The sequence below is a fragment of the Hyperolius riggenbachi genome, chromosome 12 (genome assembly GCF_040937935.1).
Source record: "Hyperolius riggenbachi isolate aHypRig1 chromosome 12, aHypRig1.pri, whole genome shotgun sequence".
In the NCBI taxonomy this organism is placed as follows: domain Eukaryota; kingdom Metazoa; phylum Chordata; class Amphibia; order Anura; family Hyperoliidae; genus Hyperolius; species Hyperolius riggenbachi.
In genome coordinates this window covers 157,615,511-157,636,519 of record NC_090657.1, presented here as the reverse complement: position 1 = coordinate 157,636,519, position 21,009 = coordinate 157,615,511, and the positions used below count along the sequence as shown (strand labels likewise).

At 48.3% G+C, this 21,009-nt stretch overlaps 1 protein-coding gene across 1 annotated transcript in view; it reads left to right on the top strand.

Moving 5' to 3' along the window:
* The first annotated feature begins 486 nt into the window (after nt 1-486).
* ADA (adenosine deaminase) overlaps nt 487-21,009 on the top strand; it is a 93,223-nt gene continuing 72,700 nt past the window's right edge. Inside the window, exon 1 of the mRNA XM_068262005.1 lies at nt 487-541. Within this exon, the coding sequence (XP_068118106.1) occupies nt 506-541 (36 nt within the window). The 5' untranslated portion in view covers nt 487-505. The remainder of the gene's footprint in view (nt 542-21,009) is intronic.

Genomic DNA, 21,009 nt, shown 5'->3' with positions numbered 1-21,009 from the left:
TTTCCTCTGGTCGATATTTGCAATATCTATGAGTTTGACAAAGGCGTGGGTACGCCGAAACGCGTCACGAAGTTACTGCACATATCGACCAGAGGAAAAGCAGCCATGGTCTACTACCATCCAGGACCATCCCCACTGCTGGGAGCTGTGTACATTGATGCACATGCTGCACTGGACACGCCCACTTCCATTCTCTTTGCATAAATTAGCATCTCACTGACGATTAGTAGTGACAGGTTGCTCTGCGGTTCTGCATGGAGGGGGCTTAACGCCATATACCGGGCTGTATATCCCTCTGCTGCCTGGGGATCCCCCCTGACACACATGATGGGGTCCCCTCTGGTAGGATATCGGGCCCCCCTCGGACCGGCAGCGATCTGGCTGCACGCGGCAGGAGGCGGTGTGTCCGCAGCGGGGGGCGGGGCCGGTCCCTGGAGAGGGGCGGGGCCTCGAACAGTATTAGCTGTTCTGCAGCAGCACAAAGAGGAGAGAGTGAGCCGGGAGGATGGAGGAGAAGCAGTCCTGCTTCCCCCTGCCCAAGGTGAGCCGCAACGTGTGCAGGGGAGGGGGAGAACCACAAGGGCCAGCATGCCTCCCACCAGCCAATCACCTGACAGGGGGAGGGTCTGTGTGCCTGTCACCAGGAGGAAGTGTGTGTTTGTGTGTATGTGTGATATATATATATATATATATATATATATATATATATATATATATATATATATATGTGTGTGTGTATGTATATATAATATATATATATATATATATATATATATATATATATATTCTGTTTCATTACCTCCTGGGGAACCACAATTGCCAGCATGCCTACCACCAGACAATTGCCTGCCACAGGGGGAGGATCTGTATACCTGTCACCAGGAAGAAATGTGTATATATACATTTATATAATTTATTATTTGCATTATATATATTGTGTTAATACCTCTTGGGGGAACCACAAATACCAGCATGCCTCCCAGCTGACAGGGGGCGGAACTATACGTATTATATGCATAAAGGAAGGAGTTGTGGGTCGTCACACAACAATACTGAGATAAATGATTGTCACTATTTGCATTCACTTCATTCTCCGACATGCTGGAAAATTTCTGCCATTTCTAATGAATTGGGGATAGGAGTTGTGATTTATCCATTCCTGCGGAGTTTTTCCTAAAGATTCTGGATTGTGTAAGGGGGGTCTCTGGCCACACACACAGGACAGGACCATTTCCCCTGTGACCATTTCCAGCAGCAAATTATTATTTATTATTGTTATTGTTATTATTCTACTACTAGATAAGTTTGTATTTTATCCTGATGTTCTGAGGCACAGATTGCTGTTCTCTCCTCCAGCCTGACTCAAGTTTCTGCCTTTGCTCCTTTAGAGAACATCAGGTCAGAGACAGGCACTGCAGGCTTACCCTGTTATCACAGCAGAGAGACGACAACTTGCAGAAACACAGCATGCAATAGAGGAATTGGTTTATATGATTTCTGGATGAATGCATCAGGAAATATGTAGTACTGTGCCACTGAAGATGGCGTCGTCGTATGAATCAATAATATTTAAACCTCACCTGAAGTGAGGGATGTGGTGGCTGACCTATTTCCTTTTATACAATGCAGATTGCCTGGCTGTCCTGCTGATCCTCTGCCTGTAATACTTTTAGCCACAGCACCTGAACAAGCATGCAGCTTCTCATATGTATCTGACTGAAGTGACTGGATTAGCTGCATGCTTGATTTAGGTGTGTGATTCAGACACTACTGCAGCCAAATAGAGCAGCAGGCCAGCTAGGCAACTGGTATTGTTTATGAGGAAACATATGGCAGCCTCCATATCTCTCTGTTTCTCAGTTCAGGGGTGCTTTACTGTAAACAGTTTCAATACAGCTGAGTCTTTATACTCACGTGTGTAGTACTAATGCAGCTCCTACAAGGGGAGCCATTGCTCTGATTATAGGACAGGTAAATATTCTCAGTACAACATAGTGCTATGGCAAAACTCTGCCCCACTCATCATACATGAAACAGCCACTCAAAGGTTGTGGAATGTAATTTCTACTGGGCCTAAACCATGAAACTAACCCCCCCCCCCCCCCCACACACACACACACACACACACAATGCAGTGTTGTCACCAAAGTACAGGTGGTGGTGTACAGGTGTATTGTATAGGTATGTCGGTGTGGCTGTCGGTGTACAGGTGTATTGTATAGACGTGTTGGTATAGCTGTCCGTGTACAGGCATGTCGGTGTTCAGGTGTCTCAATGTAGCTGTCGGTGTACAGGTGTCTCAGTGCTGCTGTCGGTGTATTGCTGGGTCAGTGCAGCTGTCGGTGTGCAGGTGTATTGTATAGGCATGTCGGTGTGGCTGTTGGTGTACAGGCATGTCTCGGTGCAGCTGTCTTTGTACAGGTGTCTTAGTGCAGCTGTCAGTGTGACAGTGTGACTATCGGTGTACAGGTGTCTCTATGTGGCAGTCAGTGTACAAGTGTGTCGGTGCGGTTGTCGGTGTACAGGTGTCTCAGTGCAGCTATCGGTGTACAGGTGTCTCTATGTGTCAGTCAGTGTACAGGTGTGTCGGTGCGGCTGTTGGTGTATAGGTGTCTCTATGTGGCTGTCTGTGTATGGGTGTCTTTGTGTGGCTGTCTGTGTACAGGTGTGTCAGTGCGGCTGTCAGCAGCTTTGGGTGAGCACTCACCCAGTATACAGAGTCATAACCTCATGGCTTCTGTGCCAGTTGCTGAGGTTGTGATTCTTATGCATATTTTGACCCATTTACTTCCAATAATGATTAATGAGGGGAGGAGCTCAGCTGTAATTATCAGAAAGGTCAAGTAATCACTGTGTTATGGAAACATACATGAGTTGGCCCTCTAGAGTTGGCAGAGCAGAAATAAAGTCATTATTCAGCTTTGTAGACAAGACAAATAACATTGATGTGTTTTTCGCCTGGTGGACTTAAAGCACCAGAGCTGCATCCACTAGGGGGTGCTCTATAGGCAGTAGCAGTGTTAGGAAGTCTTGCCCAAGGATTCCTTACTGATCAGGTAGAGCCGAGATTGTGTCAGAGGCAGAGCCCTTAACCATTACACTACCCAGCCACTTTAATCAGCATCCATTCTTTGATAATAGTTTCTTCTGTCCACATTTTCTTGTATTGATTGCAGGAGACATTGTCACATTTCTGTCTTCTGAGCGGAACCACACTCTGGGGGTGTGTCATGTACCCATTGAGGATTCTCACTGGTCGGTCTCAGCCTATGGGAATCCTCCATGGCAAACTTGTCGGGAAGCAGGAGGAATAAGAAAGCATTATTGGGAAGCTGGATTTAAATAAATGATTCTGAAACCAGATTTAGTCACAGGATGGGGTCTGTATTACCCCGTGTGGGAATAGATAAGGGGTCAGAGAAGACCCCTTTCAGGAACTTACCTGCAAGGGGTTTGGTCATTCCTTTATATATTCTATCAAGTTACCCAGGTGCTTTCTGTATTAGATTATTTAATGAGATGCAAATTAATTCCATCTTGTATGCAAAATACATGCAAATGATATGCAGTTTGGAATGGGGCCAGGAAGCTGCCGTTACTGTTCACCGGGACAGGAAAACCCCAATTTTTAAGTAATATTATGCATGACACATTGCCACCTGCCTGCCAAACTATGCGCCCAAACCCGTTCCCAATCACAGATGTGAATCCTGTCTGTAATTACGACATTACATCACTAGTCTGGCTGAAATAACAATTCCTCCATCAGGTCCAACCAGGAAATTATATACTCACTGTGTGTATATATAATATATATGAAGAAGGGTGGAGGAGGCCCAAAATAGCTATCTCTCTGAGTATACATTATAAAGACATAAATACATGAGTTATCTTACCTCTTCAGATGAACCAACCCAGAAAAACGAGATCAGGTAAGGTTCATTCAAGTACAATTTAAAAAGACAACGCGTTTCGCGGGTCTCTCTGCCTGCTTCCTCAGGTTCGTTAATCGAAACATCATGTGTTTATTTATGTCTCCTGTATAAGGTATACTCAGAGATATTTATTTTTGGGAGCCTTCATTGCCCTCTACATTTCCTTTGGAGGTGTCCTTACCACCAGTGTAGTGCCATCCACAGCTAGTAAGGACCTCAGGAGAGCGACCACCTGGCTCCGGAGGGCCTGGAGTACCGAGCGGGGACAGTGTTTTCCCCGTAGGCGATATACGGTAGTTGAAGGTTCTGTAACACACCTACCTTTGTATTACTCTTACTCTTGTAATCTTGAACTAATTTTATCCTACGATACTGCAGCATTTGGCTCCTGGTCTTTGTTACACAGGCTGCCTTTGTTCCCCACATTGACCGTCCCTATTTCTACATAGTGTGTGTGTGTGGTCTGTACAGTGTGTGTAGATGAGATGTTTGTGTACAATGCTTTATATCTATACTGATATATTTGGGCCGGGGGGTTATATCTCTACTGATATAGTCGGGGTGCTGTATATTTATACTGATATGGGGGGGGGGGGGTTATATCTATACTGATATGGTGGGGGTGGGGTTATATCTATACTGATATAGTGGGGTTATATCTATACTGATATAGTCGGGGTGCTGTATATCTATACTGATATGGGGGGGTTATATCTATACTGATATGGTGGGGGTGGGGTTATATCTATACTGATATGGTGGGGTTATATCTATACTGATATAGTCGGGGTGCTGTATATCTATACTGATATGGGGGGGTTATATCTATACTGATATGGTGGGGGTGGGGTTATATCTATACTGATATAGTCGGGGTGCTGTATATCTATACTGATATAGTCCGGTGGGGGGGGGGGGGTTATATCTATAGTGATATAGTTGGGGTGCTGAGGAGGGAAAGGAGGCCACATTGGTTGATGGACATGAAACCTCTCGGCCTACAGAGAGCAGAACTCGGACAACCCAGAAAGCAAAGTGAATTGATGATACGGCCAGCGGGTTCAATTTATGGAAATTTCTTTCAGCCAATGAATGTGATAGTCGATGATCTGTATGACCCTCACATGCTGGTTTGCTCTCCTAACAACATTGGGGTATTCTCCTAGTGAGACCACAAATGGTGTCCAGGGGGTCTCCTCCCAGACCGCATACATATGAAATCGTCGGCGGCGTTAATTATTATTCCCCCTCCGGGTAGCCATGAATAGTGGGGAATGATGTAATTCGGCTTCCAGCTGTTGCTGAATTAGTGTTTTAAAAGTAACTTCAGCTCCGTCTTCTGACAGCGCCAAATTTACTCACTGTCCGCCGCTGTAGCCGTAATTCGTATTACGGTCTATGGTGGTGCTGGCTGTGCCCAAATCTCCTGTGATGCTATTACAGCACTCGCCCAGACCTGAACCATCATTTCTGAGCTCAGGGACAGTCTGAGGTGCCACCTGATAGTAGCAGATAGATCGAGACATCATTTATTTTAATTATTTATTGTAATTATAAAGCGCCAACATATTACGCATAATGTCCCAGAGGGGGTCATACTGGATTTATGTCAGGTGAGTGGGGTGCAGTCAGCGGTTTCTTAATCCTCCAGGAAGTGCCTTCGTACTGTCGCTACATGAGGCTGGGCATTGCCGTACAACAGGAGATGCCCAGGACCCCCTGCACCAGCGCAGAGTCTGACGGTGGGTCCAAGGGTGTCATCCAGATATTTGTCAGTCAGTGTGTGTCCCTTCATGTATCTGTCTCCCTGACCATCACTGATCCACCACTGCTCATGCTAGACAATATGACAGCAGCATAATGTCCTCCATGTCACGTGTCCTCAGGGTGATCTGCTCCTTCCTGTGGAAAGTGCCAATTCTGGTATTGTATGCCAAATGCCAAGCAAGCTCCATGGTGCCAGGCGATGAGGACAGGTCCTTCCACAGAACATCGGGCTCCTTAGGCCACCCTCATGAAGCCTGTTTCTGAGTGTTATCAGAGACTGTCACACCATTGGCCTTCTGGAGGTGTCACCTCCATGGGCTGAGGACCTTCTATGGTCCTGTCCAGCTCTCTGACTCCTGGGTTCTTCTGGCAGACTTTGTGGCAGTGACCTGTACTGATGTGCCATCCTAGAGGAGATGGGACTACCTGCGCAGCCTCTGAAGGGCCCAGCTACTGCCTCATGCTACCGGCAGTGACACAGACCACAGCCACATGCAAGACTAGTGCCAAACGGTCAGAAAAGATGAGTGGGGAGACGTTTCCAGGGGCCTCCACCTGGATTAAGATACTGAGCTCAGTAGTAGGAAGGATGGTGCAGAGGCCTCCTGGATACTCTTACAGTCCCCATTCCAGTGCAGGGTTCCTCTGAACATAGTCTACCGTGTGAATCTGCTCCCACTGAGCATAGGCATTCACAGCATTGGCTGAGGAAACTGTAGTGACCGGGAAAGGCCTCCCAACCCCTCTGTTTGTTCTGGGGAATTATAAACCTGATGCTGATATTTGTGGCCAGAATGTGGAACATACTCTTCCTATTTCCTGCACAAGAAGTGCTGAGATAGCAGAGCTGTGTGGGGCTGATTGTGCAACTGTGATTTGAGCAGGAGGGGACAGGCTGTGCCGGGGTCACACTGTGTGAAGAGGAGGACATTCTGTGCCAGTGTGTGAGGAGGAGGGGACGGGCTGTGCCGGGGTCACACTGTGTGAGGAGGAGGGGACGGGTTGTGCCGGGGTCACACTGTGTGAGGAGGAGGGGATGGGTTGTGCCGGGGTCACACTGTGTGAGGAGGAGGAGGGGACGGGCTGTGCCGGGGCCACACTGTGTGAGTAGGAGGGGACAGGCTGTGCCGGGGTCACACTGTGTGAGCAGGAGGGGACGGGTTGTGCCGGGGTCACACTGTGTGAGGAGGAGGAGGGGACGGGCTGTGCCGGGGTCACACTGTGTGAGGAGGAGGGGACAGGCTGTGCCGGGGTCACACTGTGTGAGGAGGAGAGGACGGGTTGTGCCGAGGTCACACTGTGTGAGGAGGAGGAGGGGACGGGCTGTGCCGGGGTCACACTGTGTGAGCAAGAGGGGACGGGTTTTGCCGGGGTCACACTGTGTGAGGAGGAGGAGGGGACAGGCTGTGCCGGGGACACACTGTGTTAGGAGGAGGGGACGGGCTGTGCCGGGGTCACACTGTGTGAGGAGCAGGGGACGGGCTGTGCCGGGGTCACACTGTGTAAGGCGGAGGGGACGGGCTGTGCCGGGGTCACACTGTGTGAGGAGGAGGGGACAGGCTGTGCCGGGGTCACACTGTGTGAGCAGGAGGGGACAGGCTGTGCCGGGGTCACACTGTGTGAGGAGGAGAGGACAGGCTGTGCCGGGGTCACACTGTGTGAGGAGGAGGGGACAGGCTGTGCCGGGGTCACACTGTGTGAGGAGGAGGGGACAGGCTGTGCCGGGGTCACACTGTGTGAGGAGGAGGGGACAGGCTGTGTCGGGGTCACACTGTGTGAGAAGGAGGAGGGGACAGGCTGTGCTGGGGTCACACTGTGTGAGGAGGAGGGGACAGGCTGTGCCGGGGTCACACTGTGTGAGGAGGAAGGGACAGGCTGTGCCGGGGTCACACTGTGTGAGGAGGAGGGGACAGGCTGTGCCGGGGTCACACTGTGTGAGGAGGAGGGGACGGGCTGTGCCGGGGTCACACTGTGTGAGGAGGAAGGGACAGGCTGTGCCGGGGTCACACTGTGTGAGAAGGAGGGGACATGCTGTGCCGCAGTCAAACTGTGTGAGGAGGAGGAGGGGACGGGCTGTGCCGGGGTCACACTGTGTGAGGAGGAGGAGGAGGAGGGGACAGGCTGTGCCGGGGTCACACTGTGTGAGGAGGAGGAGGGTACACGCTGTGCTGGGGTCACACTGTGTGAGGAGGAGGGGACAGGCTGTGCCGGGGTCACACTGTGTGAGGAGGAGGGGACGGGCTGTGCCGGGGTCACGCTATGTGAGGAGAAGGAGGGGACGGGTTGTGCCGGGGTCACACTGTGCGAGGAGGAGGGGACGGGCTGTGCCGGGGTCACACTGTGAGGAGGAGGGGACGGGCTGTGCCGGGGTCACACTGTGCGAGGAGGAGGGGACGGGCTGTGCCGGGGTCACACTGTGAGGAGGAGGGGACGGGCTGTGCCGGGGTCACACTGTGAGGAGGAGGGGACGGGCTGTGCCGGGGTCACACTGTGTGAGGAGGAGGGGACAGGCTGTGCCAGGGTCACACTGTGTGAGGAGGAGAGGACGGGCTGTGCCGGGGTCACACTGTGTGAGGAGGAAGGGACAGGCTGTGCCGGGGTCACACTGTGTGAGGAGGAGGGGACAGGCTGTGCCGGGGTCACACTGTGTGAGAAGAAGGAGGGGACAGGCTGTGCCGGGGTCACACTGTGTGAGGAGGAGGAGGGGACAGGCTGTGCCAGGGTCACACTGTGTGAGGAGGAGGGGATGGGCTGTGCCGGGGTCACACTGTGTGAGGAGGAGAGGACGGGCTGTACCGGGGTCACACTGTGTGAGGAGGAAGGGACAGGCTGTGCCGGGGTCACACTGTGTGAGGAGGAGGGGACAGGCTGTGCCGGGGTCACACTGTGTGAGAAAGAGGAGGGGACAGGCTGTGCCGGGGTCACACTGTGTGAGGAGGAGGAGGGGACAGGCTGTGCCGGGGTCACACTGTGAGGAGGAGGAGGGGACAGGCTGTGCCGGGGTCACACTGTGTGAGGAGGAGGAGGGGACAGGCTGTGCTGGGGTCACACTGTATGAGGAGGAGGGGACAGGCTGTGCCAGGGTCACACTATGTGAGGAGGAGGAGGGGACGGGTTGTGCCGGGGTCACACTGTGCGAGGAGGAGGGGACGGGCTGTGCCGGGGTCACACTGTGTGAGGAGTAGGGGACGGGCTGTGCCGGGGTCACACTGTGTGAGGAGGAGGGGACGGGTTGTGCCGGGGTCACACTGTGTGAGGAGGAGGGGATGGGCTGTGCCAGGGTCACACTGTGTGAGGAGGAGAGGACGGGCTGTGCCGGGGTCACACTGTGTGAGGAGGAGGGGACGGGCTGTGCCGGTGGTTCACTGTGTGAGGAGGAGGGGACAGGCTGTGCCGGGGTCACACTGTGTGAGGAGGAGGAAGGGACGGGCTGTGCCGAGGTCACACTGTGGGAGGAGCCGAGGAGGAGGAGGGGACAGGTTGTGTCGGGGTCACACTGTGTGAGGAGGAGGAGACAGGCTGTGCCGGGGTTACACTGTGAGGAGGAGGGGACAGGGTGTATGCTGGCGTCACACTGTGGCAGCGGGCTTACTCCTGCACAAGTGACAATGTAGGCTGGAAGACTTTGTTAGTGTGTGTGTGTGTGTGTGTGTGTGTGTGTGTGTGTGTGTGTGTACGAGCAGAATTTAAAAAAAACATTTTTTTTTAAAGCATTTACTGTGTACCTGTGCTAATAGTAAACTAGCTGCAGTGTATGCTGATCTCTGCTGCCTCCACTATGTACAATATAAGCTATTACTCTGTGCCTGTACTGATGTCAAACTAGCTGCTGTGTGTAATGATCTCTGCTGCCTCCAGTATGTACATTCTAAGTTGTTGTTCTGTGCCTACACTAATAGTAAACTATCTGCAGTGTGTGCTGATCCCTGCTACCCCCCCCACCCCAATATGTACAGTATATGCTTTTACTCTGAGCCTGTAATTATAGAGATCAGCACACGCTGCAGCTACAGCGTGCAGTATGTACAATATCAGCTGTTACTCTGCGCTCGTTCTGATAGTAAATTAGCTGCAGTGTGTGCTGTTCTCTGCTACCTCCAGTATGCACAGTATATGCTGTTACTCTGTGTCTGTATTGATAGTAAACTAGTTGCAGTGTGTGCTGATCGCTGCAGAACAGCTTATACTGTACATACAGAGGTCTGTGATTTATGTGACATCAGCTAGTGAGTGTACAGACAGGGTGGGGGGTAGAGATGGGCCGAACGGTTCGCCGGCGAACGGTTCCCGGCGAACTTCGGTGGTTCGCGTTCGCCTCCCGCAGGCGAACGTTTCCGGAAGTTCGGTTCGCCCCACAATGCACTATGAGGGTCAACTTTGACCCTCTACATCACAGTCAGCAGGCCCAGTGTAGCCAATTAGGCTACACTAGCCCCTGGAGCCCCACCCCCCTTATATAAGGCAGGCAGCGGCGGCCATTACGGCCACTCGTGTGCCTGCATTAGAGAGAGTAGGGCGAGCTGCTGTCTGTCTCTCATAGGGAAAGATTAGTTAGGCTTAGCTTTTCCTGGCTGCATACCTGTTCAGTGATCCTGCCACTGCATACCTGTTCTGTGAACCCACCCACCACTGCATACCTGTTCAGTGATCCTGCCACTGCATACCTGTTCTGTGAACCCACCCACCACTGCATACCTGTTCAGTGATCCTGCCACTGCATACCTGTTCTGTGAACCCACCCACCACTGCATACCTGTTCAGTGATCCTGCCACTGCATACCTGTTCTGTGAACCCACCCACCACTGCATACCTGTTCAGTGATCCTGCCACTGCATACCTGTTCTGTGAACCCACCCACCACTGCATACCTGTTCAGTGATCCTGCCACTGCATACCTGTTCTGTGAACCCACCACTGCATACCTGTTCTGTGAACCCACCCACCACTGCATACCTGTTCAGTGATCCTGCCACTGCATACCTGTTCTGTGAACCCACCACTGCATACCTGTTCTGTTCAGTGGACCCGCCACTGCATACCTGTTCTGTTCAGTGGACCCGCCACTGTATACCTGTTTAGTGAACCCGCCACTGCATACCTGTTTTGTTCAGTGAACAGTTTGGTGTGTCAGTGTGAAGCAGTACCTTAATTACACTACCTGATTGATGTATACACATGCAAGATGTTTTAAAGCACTTTAGGCCTGTCATTTAGCATTCAATATGATTTCTGCCCTTAAAACGCTGCTTTGCGTCAAATCCAGATTTTTCCTGGGGACTTTTGGCGTGTATCCCACTCCGCCATGCCCCCCTCCAGGTGTTAGACCCCTTGAAACATCTTTTCCAATTATGGCCAGCATAATTATTTTTTTTTTCAAAGTTCGCATCCCCATTGAAGTCTATTGCGGTTTGCGAACTTTAACACGAACCGAACCTTCCACGGAAGTTCGCGAACCCGGTTCGCGAACCTAAAATCGGAGGTTCGGCCCATCTCTAGTGGGGGGGTTGTAGCTGGAGGCTGGATATTGGGGTTCCAGTATAGGGGGGCATAGCTTGAGGCTGGATGTTGGGGGTCCTCTATAGGGGGGTGTACAGACATTGGAGGGTGTGTGTAGCTTTAAGCTGGCTGTTGGGGTCCTCCCCTGATAGTAAACTAGCTTCAGTGTGTGCTGATCTCTGTATGTACAGTATAAGCTGTTCTGCAGCGGTCTGTGATTTGTGAGATCAGTCAGCTAGTGAGTGTACATGTACACCGGGGGGGGGGGGGGGGGGATGTTGTAGCTGGAGGCTGGATGTTGTGGTTCCTGAGTCCTGTATTGGGGGGGGGGGAACTGGGGGTTTGTAGCTTGAGGCTGGATGTTGGGGGTCCTCTATGGGGTGGTGTACAGACATTGGAGGGTGTGTGTAGCTGGAGGCTGGCTGTTGGGGTCCCCCTATATGGGGGTGTATACAGCCAGCACAGATGGGACGCACTGCAGAGATACAGATGTCTCCCCTCATCTCCAGGATGTACGGTATACTGATAGTAAACTAGCTGCAGTGTGTGCTGATCTGTGTATGTACACAGTATAAGCTGTTAGGGGGCTGTACACAGGCAGCACAGATGGGGCACACTGCAGAGATGCAGATGTCTCCCCTCTGATCTCCAGCATGGTAATTCTGGGTTCTGCAGCTGCGGCCACAATCGTGTATTTATAAAGCAGCCGGTATCTGGATGGCTTCCAGTATAGAATGCATACATTACAGCTTGTTTTTCTGCACAGACAAAGGGGACTTTATGAGCTGGATAAAGTCACTTCTGTCCATCCACAGAATCTCACACCAGTCAGTGCACTGCTCACATTTCTGTACATACTTTTATTATAGCTTTTCATGAGACATCACTGAAGATATGACGGTTATACAATGTAAAGCAGTCAGTGACCTATCAGATGTTACTGCTACTGATCGAGTGCAGTGATTGGCCCAATGATGGTACTGTGGTCCTGCCAGTGAGACCATCAAGTCCAGTTAGCAAACGGAGCAGCGGGCGGCTGTGATTGGCCGGTCTGGGGTCAGCATCCTCGCTTGATTGGTCGCGTGCCGCAGCTTCCCCCCTGACTGGCCATGATGATGTCTCACCGGTGATGGGGTTTTACGGTAGCATGCAGGTGCCCCTGGTGGAATGAGGCTGGGGATTCAGTGATACGTGGATGTGTGTGTGCCAGGCAGGCGGGAGAGATCATAGTGTGCGCGCCAGGCAGGCGGGCGGGAGAGAGGAGAAGAGGCCGGCACCAGGTGGCCCAAACTGACCAAATGCTGTTTCCTAGGTTTTTCTGCCTGAATCTTGTGATTCAGGTTGCTTCATGGTAGACCCGCCCCTGCCTGTAGCGCAAAAAGTGCCCCCAGGGGTCTTCACCTCGGGAGGCGGAGCCTCTGGACCCTTTATTTTTTAATTTTGTTTTCAATTTTTATTGATTTTTCAAATAGTTGGATTGGTACTTTTCCGTTAGCCGGGCGCATCCACTAGGTGGCTCCACCAGAATTACTCCACTAGAATTACATCTTTCCCTACTATCCATGGCGGCCTGGAGGGGGAATAGTAATTATCTCCACCTAGTGGATGCCCCCGGCTAACGGAAAAGTACCGTTGGATTCAGTACAGACGTATCATTTTACAACCGTATACTGATAACATCTTAGTAAATTTTTATAATTCCATGCACTAAGTACAATATGCACGTGTGTCTGTAATATTCTACCAAAGCTCATGTGTAACAGACACTCGTAACTAGACAAGACCCATGGACAGATTTCTGTGAAGCCCCTAAACTTTCATTTATTTATTTTTATAGCTGGGTTAGGAGCAGCTCCACCTAGTGGCTGAGGATTGCCCTGCATAGAGGGGTCACATACCTCTGTCCATATATAGACAAAGATACTATGTGATCAATGTTATCCAAAGGCGGTGTGTAGTGCAGAGCTTATAAAAACTACAGGTTATTCTGCCAACTTTGTAGTAATATGGGAATATTACCCATTGGGAACTTATACATTCATAGTTTAGGCTTAGGTTTTCCTTTTCCTGATGTATGAACTAAATCCAGGCTGTCTAATAGCAAAGCAATGACCCATTGTAATGAACGAGGCAGCTGCGGCGAACAGCACTGCCGCCGCAGCTGCCTCCGTGCCGCTGCACGTCCTCCTAGCGTCTAGGAAGCCGAGGACGGAATGTTTGTTTAAGCATTGGGTCACCGTCTCTCTCGCGCGCGCACACACGGGACCTTTATGCTAAGAGGAGGCTCGTCAGCTGACCTGCTGGTCAGCTGACGTCACAGGAGCCTCACGGCGCCCAGGATTGGCTGACTGCTGGGGGCGTGCCAATGAGGTCTCCTCTGCTTCTTAAGCCTCCGGGCTTCATTCAGACACTGTCTGCTGTCGTGAATACATCCTGTGTTTAGCGCTCAGACCTTAGACTAGATCCCAGGTGTTGAAACCAAGGACTTCACACCTAGACTAGGATATTATTTATATTGTGATTGATATTCTGTGTTTGACTCTGGATATACTCTGACTCTGCTCTAAGCTTATCGATTCTGTACCTCTGCCTATCTGCCTATGTTGCTGAACCTCTGCCCGATTACCGACTACTCTTCTGCCTTACGATTCTACTCTGATACTGTCCTCTCTGTTGCCAACCCTTGCCTGTCTGACCATTCTACTCACCAGTGGGCCCTCGCCACTGGTGAGGTGTTAGCTTCACCAGTTCCTCTGGTGAAGTTATTTGCTTATGGCCGATTGCTCCTAGGCTGCAGTACAGTCTGAATCGCCTACTCCTCAGGCGATCATTAGTTACAGTGCTGTTTGTACCTCCTGCTCCTAGGCTGCAGTACGCTCTGAATCGCCTGCTCCTCAGGTGATCATTACTCACAGTACTGTCTGTCTCTCCTGCTCCTCAGGCTGCAGTACAGTCTGGTGATCACTAGGCTGCAGTACTGTCTGAATCACCCGCTCCTCGGGAGATTCTATCTCTTCAGTTCCAGTATCTCCAGCTTGCTGGGGTTTGTACTTTACTATACGGGCAGTGTGCCGATAGTACCTCACCAGCCCCTCTGGTGAGGTCTCGCTAAACTATTAAAGTTACTGTACTCTATTACACAGTCAGTGTATCGATAGTACCTCATCAGCCCCTCTGGTGAGGTCTCGTCAAACTATTAAGTTACGGTTGCACCAACACTACATACTCAGCTCCGTGTGCTGCTATACTGGTATTATTGGTGATTCTGCAGATCACACATAATCAGGTATAGCGTCTGCATTATTGGTGATTCTGCAGATCACCAAATAATCAGACATCTGAGTTGCGACACCCAACCGTTACACCCATAACCCAGGTGAAACAATATTTATCGCACTGGATGTACACACACAATATTTATCTCCCTGGATGTACACACACAATATTTATCTCCCTGGCTGTACACACACAATATTTATGTCCCTGGATGTATATACAATATGTATCTTCCTGGATGTACACACACAATATGTATCTCCCTAAATGTACACGCACAATATGCATCTCCCTGGACGTACACACAATATGTATCTCCCTGGACGTACACACACAATATGTATCTCTCTGGACGTACACACACAATATGTATCTCCCTGGACGTACACACAATATGTATCTCCCTGGACGTACACACAATATGCATCTCCCTGGACGTACACACAATATGTATCTCCCTGGACGTACACACAATATGTATCTCCCTGGACGTACACACACAATATTTATCTCCCTGGACGTACACACACAATATGTATCTCCCTGGACGTACACACACAATATGTATCTCCCTGGACGTACACACAATATGTATCTCCCTGGACGTACACACACAATATGTATCTCCCTGGACGTACACGCACCATATTTATCTCCCTGGACATACACGCACCATATTTATCTCCCTGGACGTAAACGCACAATATGCATCGCCCTGGATGTACATGCACAATATGCATCTCCCTGGATGTACACGCACAACATGTATCTCACTGGATGTACACGCACAATATGAATCTCCCTGGACGTACACGCACAATATGTATCTCCCTGGATGTACACGCACAATATGAATCTCCCTGGACGTACACGCACAATATGCATCTCCCTGGAAGTACACGCACAATATGTATCTCCCTGGATGTACACGCACAATATGCATCGCCCTGGATGTACACGCACAATATGTATCTCCCTGGATGTACTCGCACAATATGCATCTCCCTGGATGTACACATACAATAAGTATCTCCCTGGCTGTACACACAATATTTATCTCCCTGGATGTACACGCACAATATGTATCTCCCTGGCTGTACACACACAATATTTATCTCCCTGGCTTTACACACACAATACAGTGTATGTATCTCCCTGGATGTACACGCACAATATGTATCTCCCTGGATGTACACGCACAATATGTATCTCCCTGGATGTAGACGCACAATATGCATCTCCCTGGACGTACACACACAATATGCATCTCCCTGGCTGTACACACACAATATTTATCTCCTTGGCTTTACACACACAATACAATGTATGTATCTCATTGGACATACACACACAATATGTATCTCCCTGGCTTTACACACATACAATATTTATCTCCCTGAACGTACACACATAATATTTATCTCCCTGGCTTTATAAACACAATATTTATCTCCCTGGATGTACACACACAATATTTATCTCCCTGGATGTACACACACAATATTTATCTCCCTGGATGTACACACACAATATTTATCTCCCTGGATGTACACACACAATATTTATCTTCCTGGATGTACACACACAATATTTATCTCCCTGGATGTACACACACAATATGTATCTCCCTGGATGTACACACACAATATTTATCTCCCTGGATGTACACACACAATATGTATCTCCTTGGAAGTACACACACAATATGTATCTCCTTGGAAGTACACACACAATATGTATCTCCTTGGAAGTACACACACAATATGTATCTCCTTGGAAGTACACACACAATATGTATCTCCTTGGAAGTACACACACAATATGTATCTCCTTGGAAGTACACACACAATATGTATCTCCTTGGAAGTACACACACAATATGTATCTCCTTGGAAGTACACACACAATATGTATCTCCTTGGAAGTACACACACAATATGTATCTCCTTGGAAGTACACACACAATATGTATCTCCTTGGAAGTACACACACAATATGTATCTCCTTGGAAGTACACACACAATATGTATCTCCTTGGAAGTACACACACAATATGTATCTCCTTGGAAGTACACACACAATATTTATCTCCTTGGATGTACACACACACAATATTTATCTCCCTGGGAGGTTTTATCATTATTTAGTTTAGTTATTTAGCTGGCAGGTCTTCCTGCTTATAGGGGATTGAAGTAATAAACCAATCTCGTGGTATCTGATATGAAATGGTGCGGGGATGAGCTCTGTAAGGCTAGAAACCCACTAGGGGAGCTTTTCTGAGCGCTTTGTGATTTGAAAAGCTCTAGCTAATGTAATGCTATGGGTGTGATCTCACTTGAGGGATGTGATTTTATAAAAATCCCCCATAGCATTGCATTACCAAGAGCTTTTTCAAATCACTCACGCTTACAAAGCGCTCCCAGTGGGTTTCTGGCCTTAGGAAGGCTAGCTTCCATTGATGTGTTGCTTCTTACTGGGGCTTACTGGGGGGTTAAAGCTGATTTCTTCTGTGGTAAATTGGTTATCCAATGTTTTTGTTATTGGCCTAATAGCTCCCAATAGAATGTGACATGTTAATGGACCTACTTCTGGATTGAGTTTATCTATATGGGCAGCACGGTGGCGTAGTGGTTAGCTCTCTCGCCTTGCAGCGCTGGGTCCCTGGTTCGAATCCCAGCCAGGGCACTATCTGCAAAGAGTTTGTATGTTCTCCCTGTGTCTGCGTGGGTTTCCCCCGGGCACTCCGGTTTCCTCCCACATTCCAAAAACATACAGATAAGTTAATTGGCTCCTCCTAAAAATTGGCCCTAGACTACAGTACTTACACTACATATTATAGACATATGGCAATGGTAGACCTCTAGATTGTAAGCCTTTGGGCAGGGTCCTCCTCCCTTTGTGTCCTACCTGATCATGCACCTCCATTACTGTGCACCCATGCTATGCATCTGAGTGAACCTAACTTGCCTAATCTCCATGCTCCATCCAGTGACTGACTAAGCATTACCTGGTACTCATACTGTGCTGTGTGATCTGGTTTTCTTGTATTCCTGTATTGTCATATTGCTGTTTGTCACCCCTAAATATTGTCTGTAACCTAAATTAATGTTCAGCGCTGCGTAATATGTTGGCGCTTTATAAATACAATAAATAAATAAATAATAAATAAATAAATAATGGTAGGGATTAGATTGTGAGCTCCTTTGAGGGACAGTTAATGACAAGACTATATATATATATACACAGTACAGCGCTGCGTAATATGTCGGCGCTATATAAATACTAAATAATAAATAATAATAATAATAATAATAATAATCTATATCTAGTATTAACATTGCTAGGCCTGGTTCTGATTGGAAGTTATTAAGGACTGGAACTGAACTTCTGTACTGTTCTATAGACTTCTGATTGCTTGGCAGTCCCACAGCATGTGTGGGAGGGTAACTGTGCTCTTCTGACATCTCCAGCATATTGCAGGGAAAGGCAGTTATCCTTCTTACCATCTTGATACAAATTTCTGGTGAATTCCCCAGTGGGAGTTACATTATTTAGTAGTAATTTAGCCTGGCTTTGTGGCGTTTGCCTGGGAGATGAACACTTGGAGATCATTAGGCCAAGAGTTGGAGTATTTCACAAGAATTTTGTCTTGGGAGAAGGGAGTTGTACCATATTGATATGCTGCCTTTTATGGGGGGTTAGAGAGGAGTTATTTATTCTGGTATTTGGTATGTGTGAAAAGTGCCCACCCTTAAAGTGGACCTGAACGCTTGCACAGGACAGAAGGCAAACCTAGAGAAATAAACTGTGTATGTATTTAGAGAGTTTAACCTGTATAATTCCCCCTCATCTGTTACAAGATGTAATCTGACCTGTCAGCTAGCTGCCTCTGCAGAGCTGCTAATTTGTAAACACAGGATGTTAACCGCTATGTCTGCACTCATTAAAGCAGGAAGTAGACACACTGCATATTTATTGCAGGATTTCTATCAGCTGTAACATAGAAATGTTTTTCTTTAAAGGTTATTATGCTGTTGTTTGTCTTTTGTGTAGGGAGCAAGTTCTGAGATTACAGACACTTTAATATGTGATAAGTGGCTGGATAGTGTAATGGTTAAGGGCTCAGCCTCTGACACAGGATACCGGGGTTCAAATCTCGGCTCTGCCTGTTCAGTAAACCAGCACCTATTCAGTAGGAGACCTTGGGCAAGACTCCTTAACACTACTACTGCCTATAGAGCGCGTCTTTGTGGCTGCAGCTCTGGCGCTTTGAGTCCGCCAGGAGAAAAGCGCGTTATAAATGTTCTGTGTTTGTTGTTTGTTTTGTTTGATAAACCCTGGTGTGTAAATAGGTGGGGAGTATGAAGATTAAATTCAGCCTGTATATCTTTAAATACAAGCAGTTTTGAATCCGGAGGATACCATTTATTGGCTAACTTAGAAGGAAAGGATTAAGCTTTCGGCTATGAAGCCTTCGTCAGGCTGATTTCTGTATAAATGGTATCACTCTGATTCAAAACTGCTTGCTTTTACTGATGGCTAACACAATACAGTACCCTACTGTGCTGCTACTATCTTCATCTTTCCATTTATTATGATGTCATTGAAGTGCATTATGCCTAGCTCAGTCCGGGGTGATCAGTTCAGGCAGCTCGACAATAGCTTCAGGGCCCTCAGTGTGTATTGGGTTGTTCAGTATCCTTAGAGGTGGGAGGAAACATTAATGAATACTCCCATGCTGTTAAAGTGGCTGAGATGGAGGGTAGAGCTCAGCTAGAGCTGGCTGTGTATATCCGGGGAACAGAGCTGTTAGTACATCTTTCAGCTGGATGTATAGCATTGCAGTTTCTATTTTGACCCATATTTTGGCAATAGAGCTCTCCCACCAGTGTTTGATACACTTTAAGATTGCAGCTACGTAATAAGAAAGGGGGGGGGGGGGCTACCTCCTGGATTTCTTGGCAAGACTGTAAAATGTCCGTCCACTCTCAGAATTTTTCCATTCCGTATGAAATTAGATACAATTCTATTTAAATCTGTGTGACAGCTTGGCCTCACTGGTATATGCACTGTTCTAAAAATGTATCATATTTTGGGCCACACAAACATCTTAAAGACCTCTATTTTTCCTGATCATGAGAGATTACACTTCGCTAAAAACTGGCCCTGCTTTATAACTGATAATGGGGGTAGGAAGTTTTATCTCTAGAGGTGGGATGGTTGATGCCTGGAAGATTTAGATACTCTGTGGCCTAAGTGAGAGGAAATTTGGAAGACGGCAACAAATTCATATTTTCAGATATATTGACTCAGAGAAGCGTAGGTTTACTCCTATTCAGTTTATAGTGACCGTAAAGACAACTCTTCAATGAGTCTGGTAGGTCTTGGAAGAGAGATCAGTGCGTCATCAAGGGACAGGATAATGTCCTCTGCAAATAAGCTGACGCCATGGACAGAATCTTTGATTTTGAAACCTTGGATTTGGGGTTCTATTAGCAAAACAGTTGAAAAGTTGTGCAAGAAATAGTGAGAGAATTCTGGAGAAGTATCTGAAATACTCCTTGCTAAACCTGTGTGGGCCAAGAGCTTTCTGGGGTTTGAGAGTTGCTGTTGTTTTGTTAACTTCATCCGTGGAAAACGGTTTATTTAATATATGAAGTTAGTCAACAGACACACACACACACACACACACACACACACACACACACACACACACACACACACACACACACACACACACACACACACACACACACACACACACACACACACTGTACACACACACACACACACACACACTGTACACACACACACACACTGTACACACACACACACACTGTACACACACACACACACACTGTACACACACACACACACTGTACACACACACACACACTGTACACACACACACATACACACACACACACACATACACACACACACACACACCTATACACACACACACACACCTATATACACACACACACACACACACACACACACACACACTGTACACACACACACACACACACACACACACTGTACACACACACACACACACACACACACACACACACACACACACACACACACACACACACACACTGTACACACACACACACACACTGTACACACACACACACACACACACACACACACACACACTGTACACGTACACACACACACTCACACACTGTACACACACACACACACACACACACACACACACACACTGTACACGTACACACACACACACACACACAGTACACGTACACATACATACACACACACAGTACACACACATACACACACACACACACACACACACACACACTACATCTCCGCTGACGTTATTCAGACCCTTTCTGTAGCAAGGCAGTGATCATCTTGGAGGGGTGTTTGTGTGTGTGTGTGTGTGTGTGTGTGGGGGGGGGGTTATCACTCAGCCCATCTCTTCAGGTGATAATGATGCACAGATGAACACTGTTCATACAATATAATTACTCGACTTTGGGAAAGTAAGTGTGCCGATAA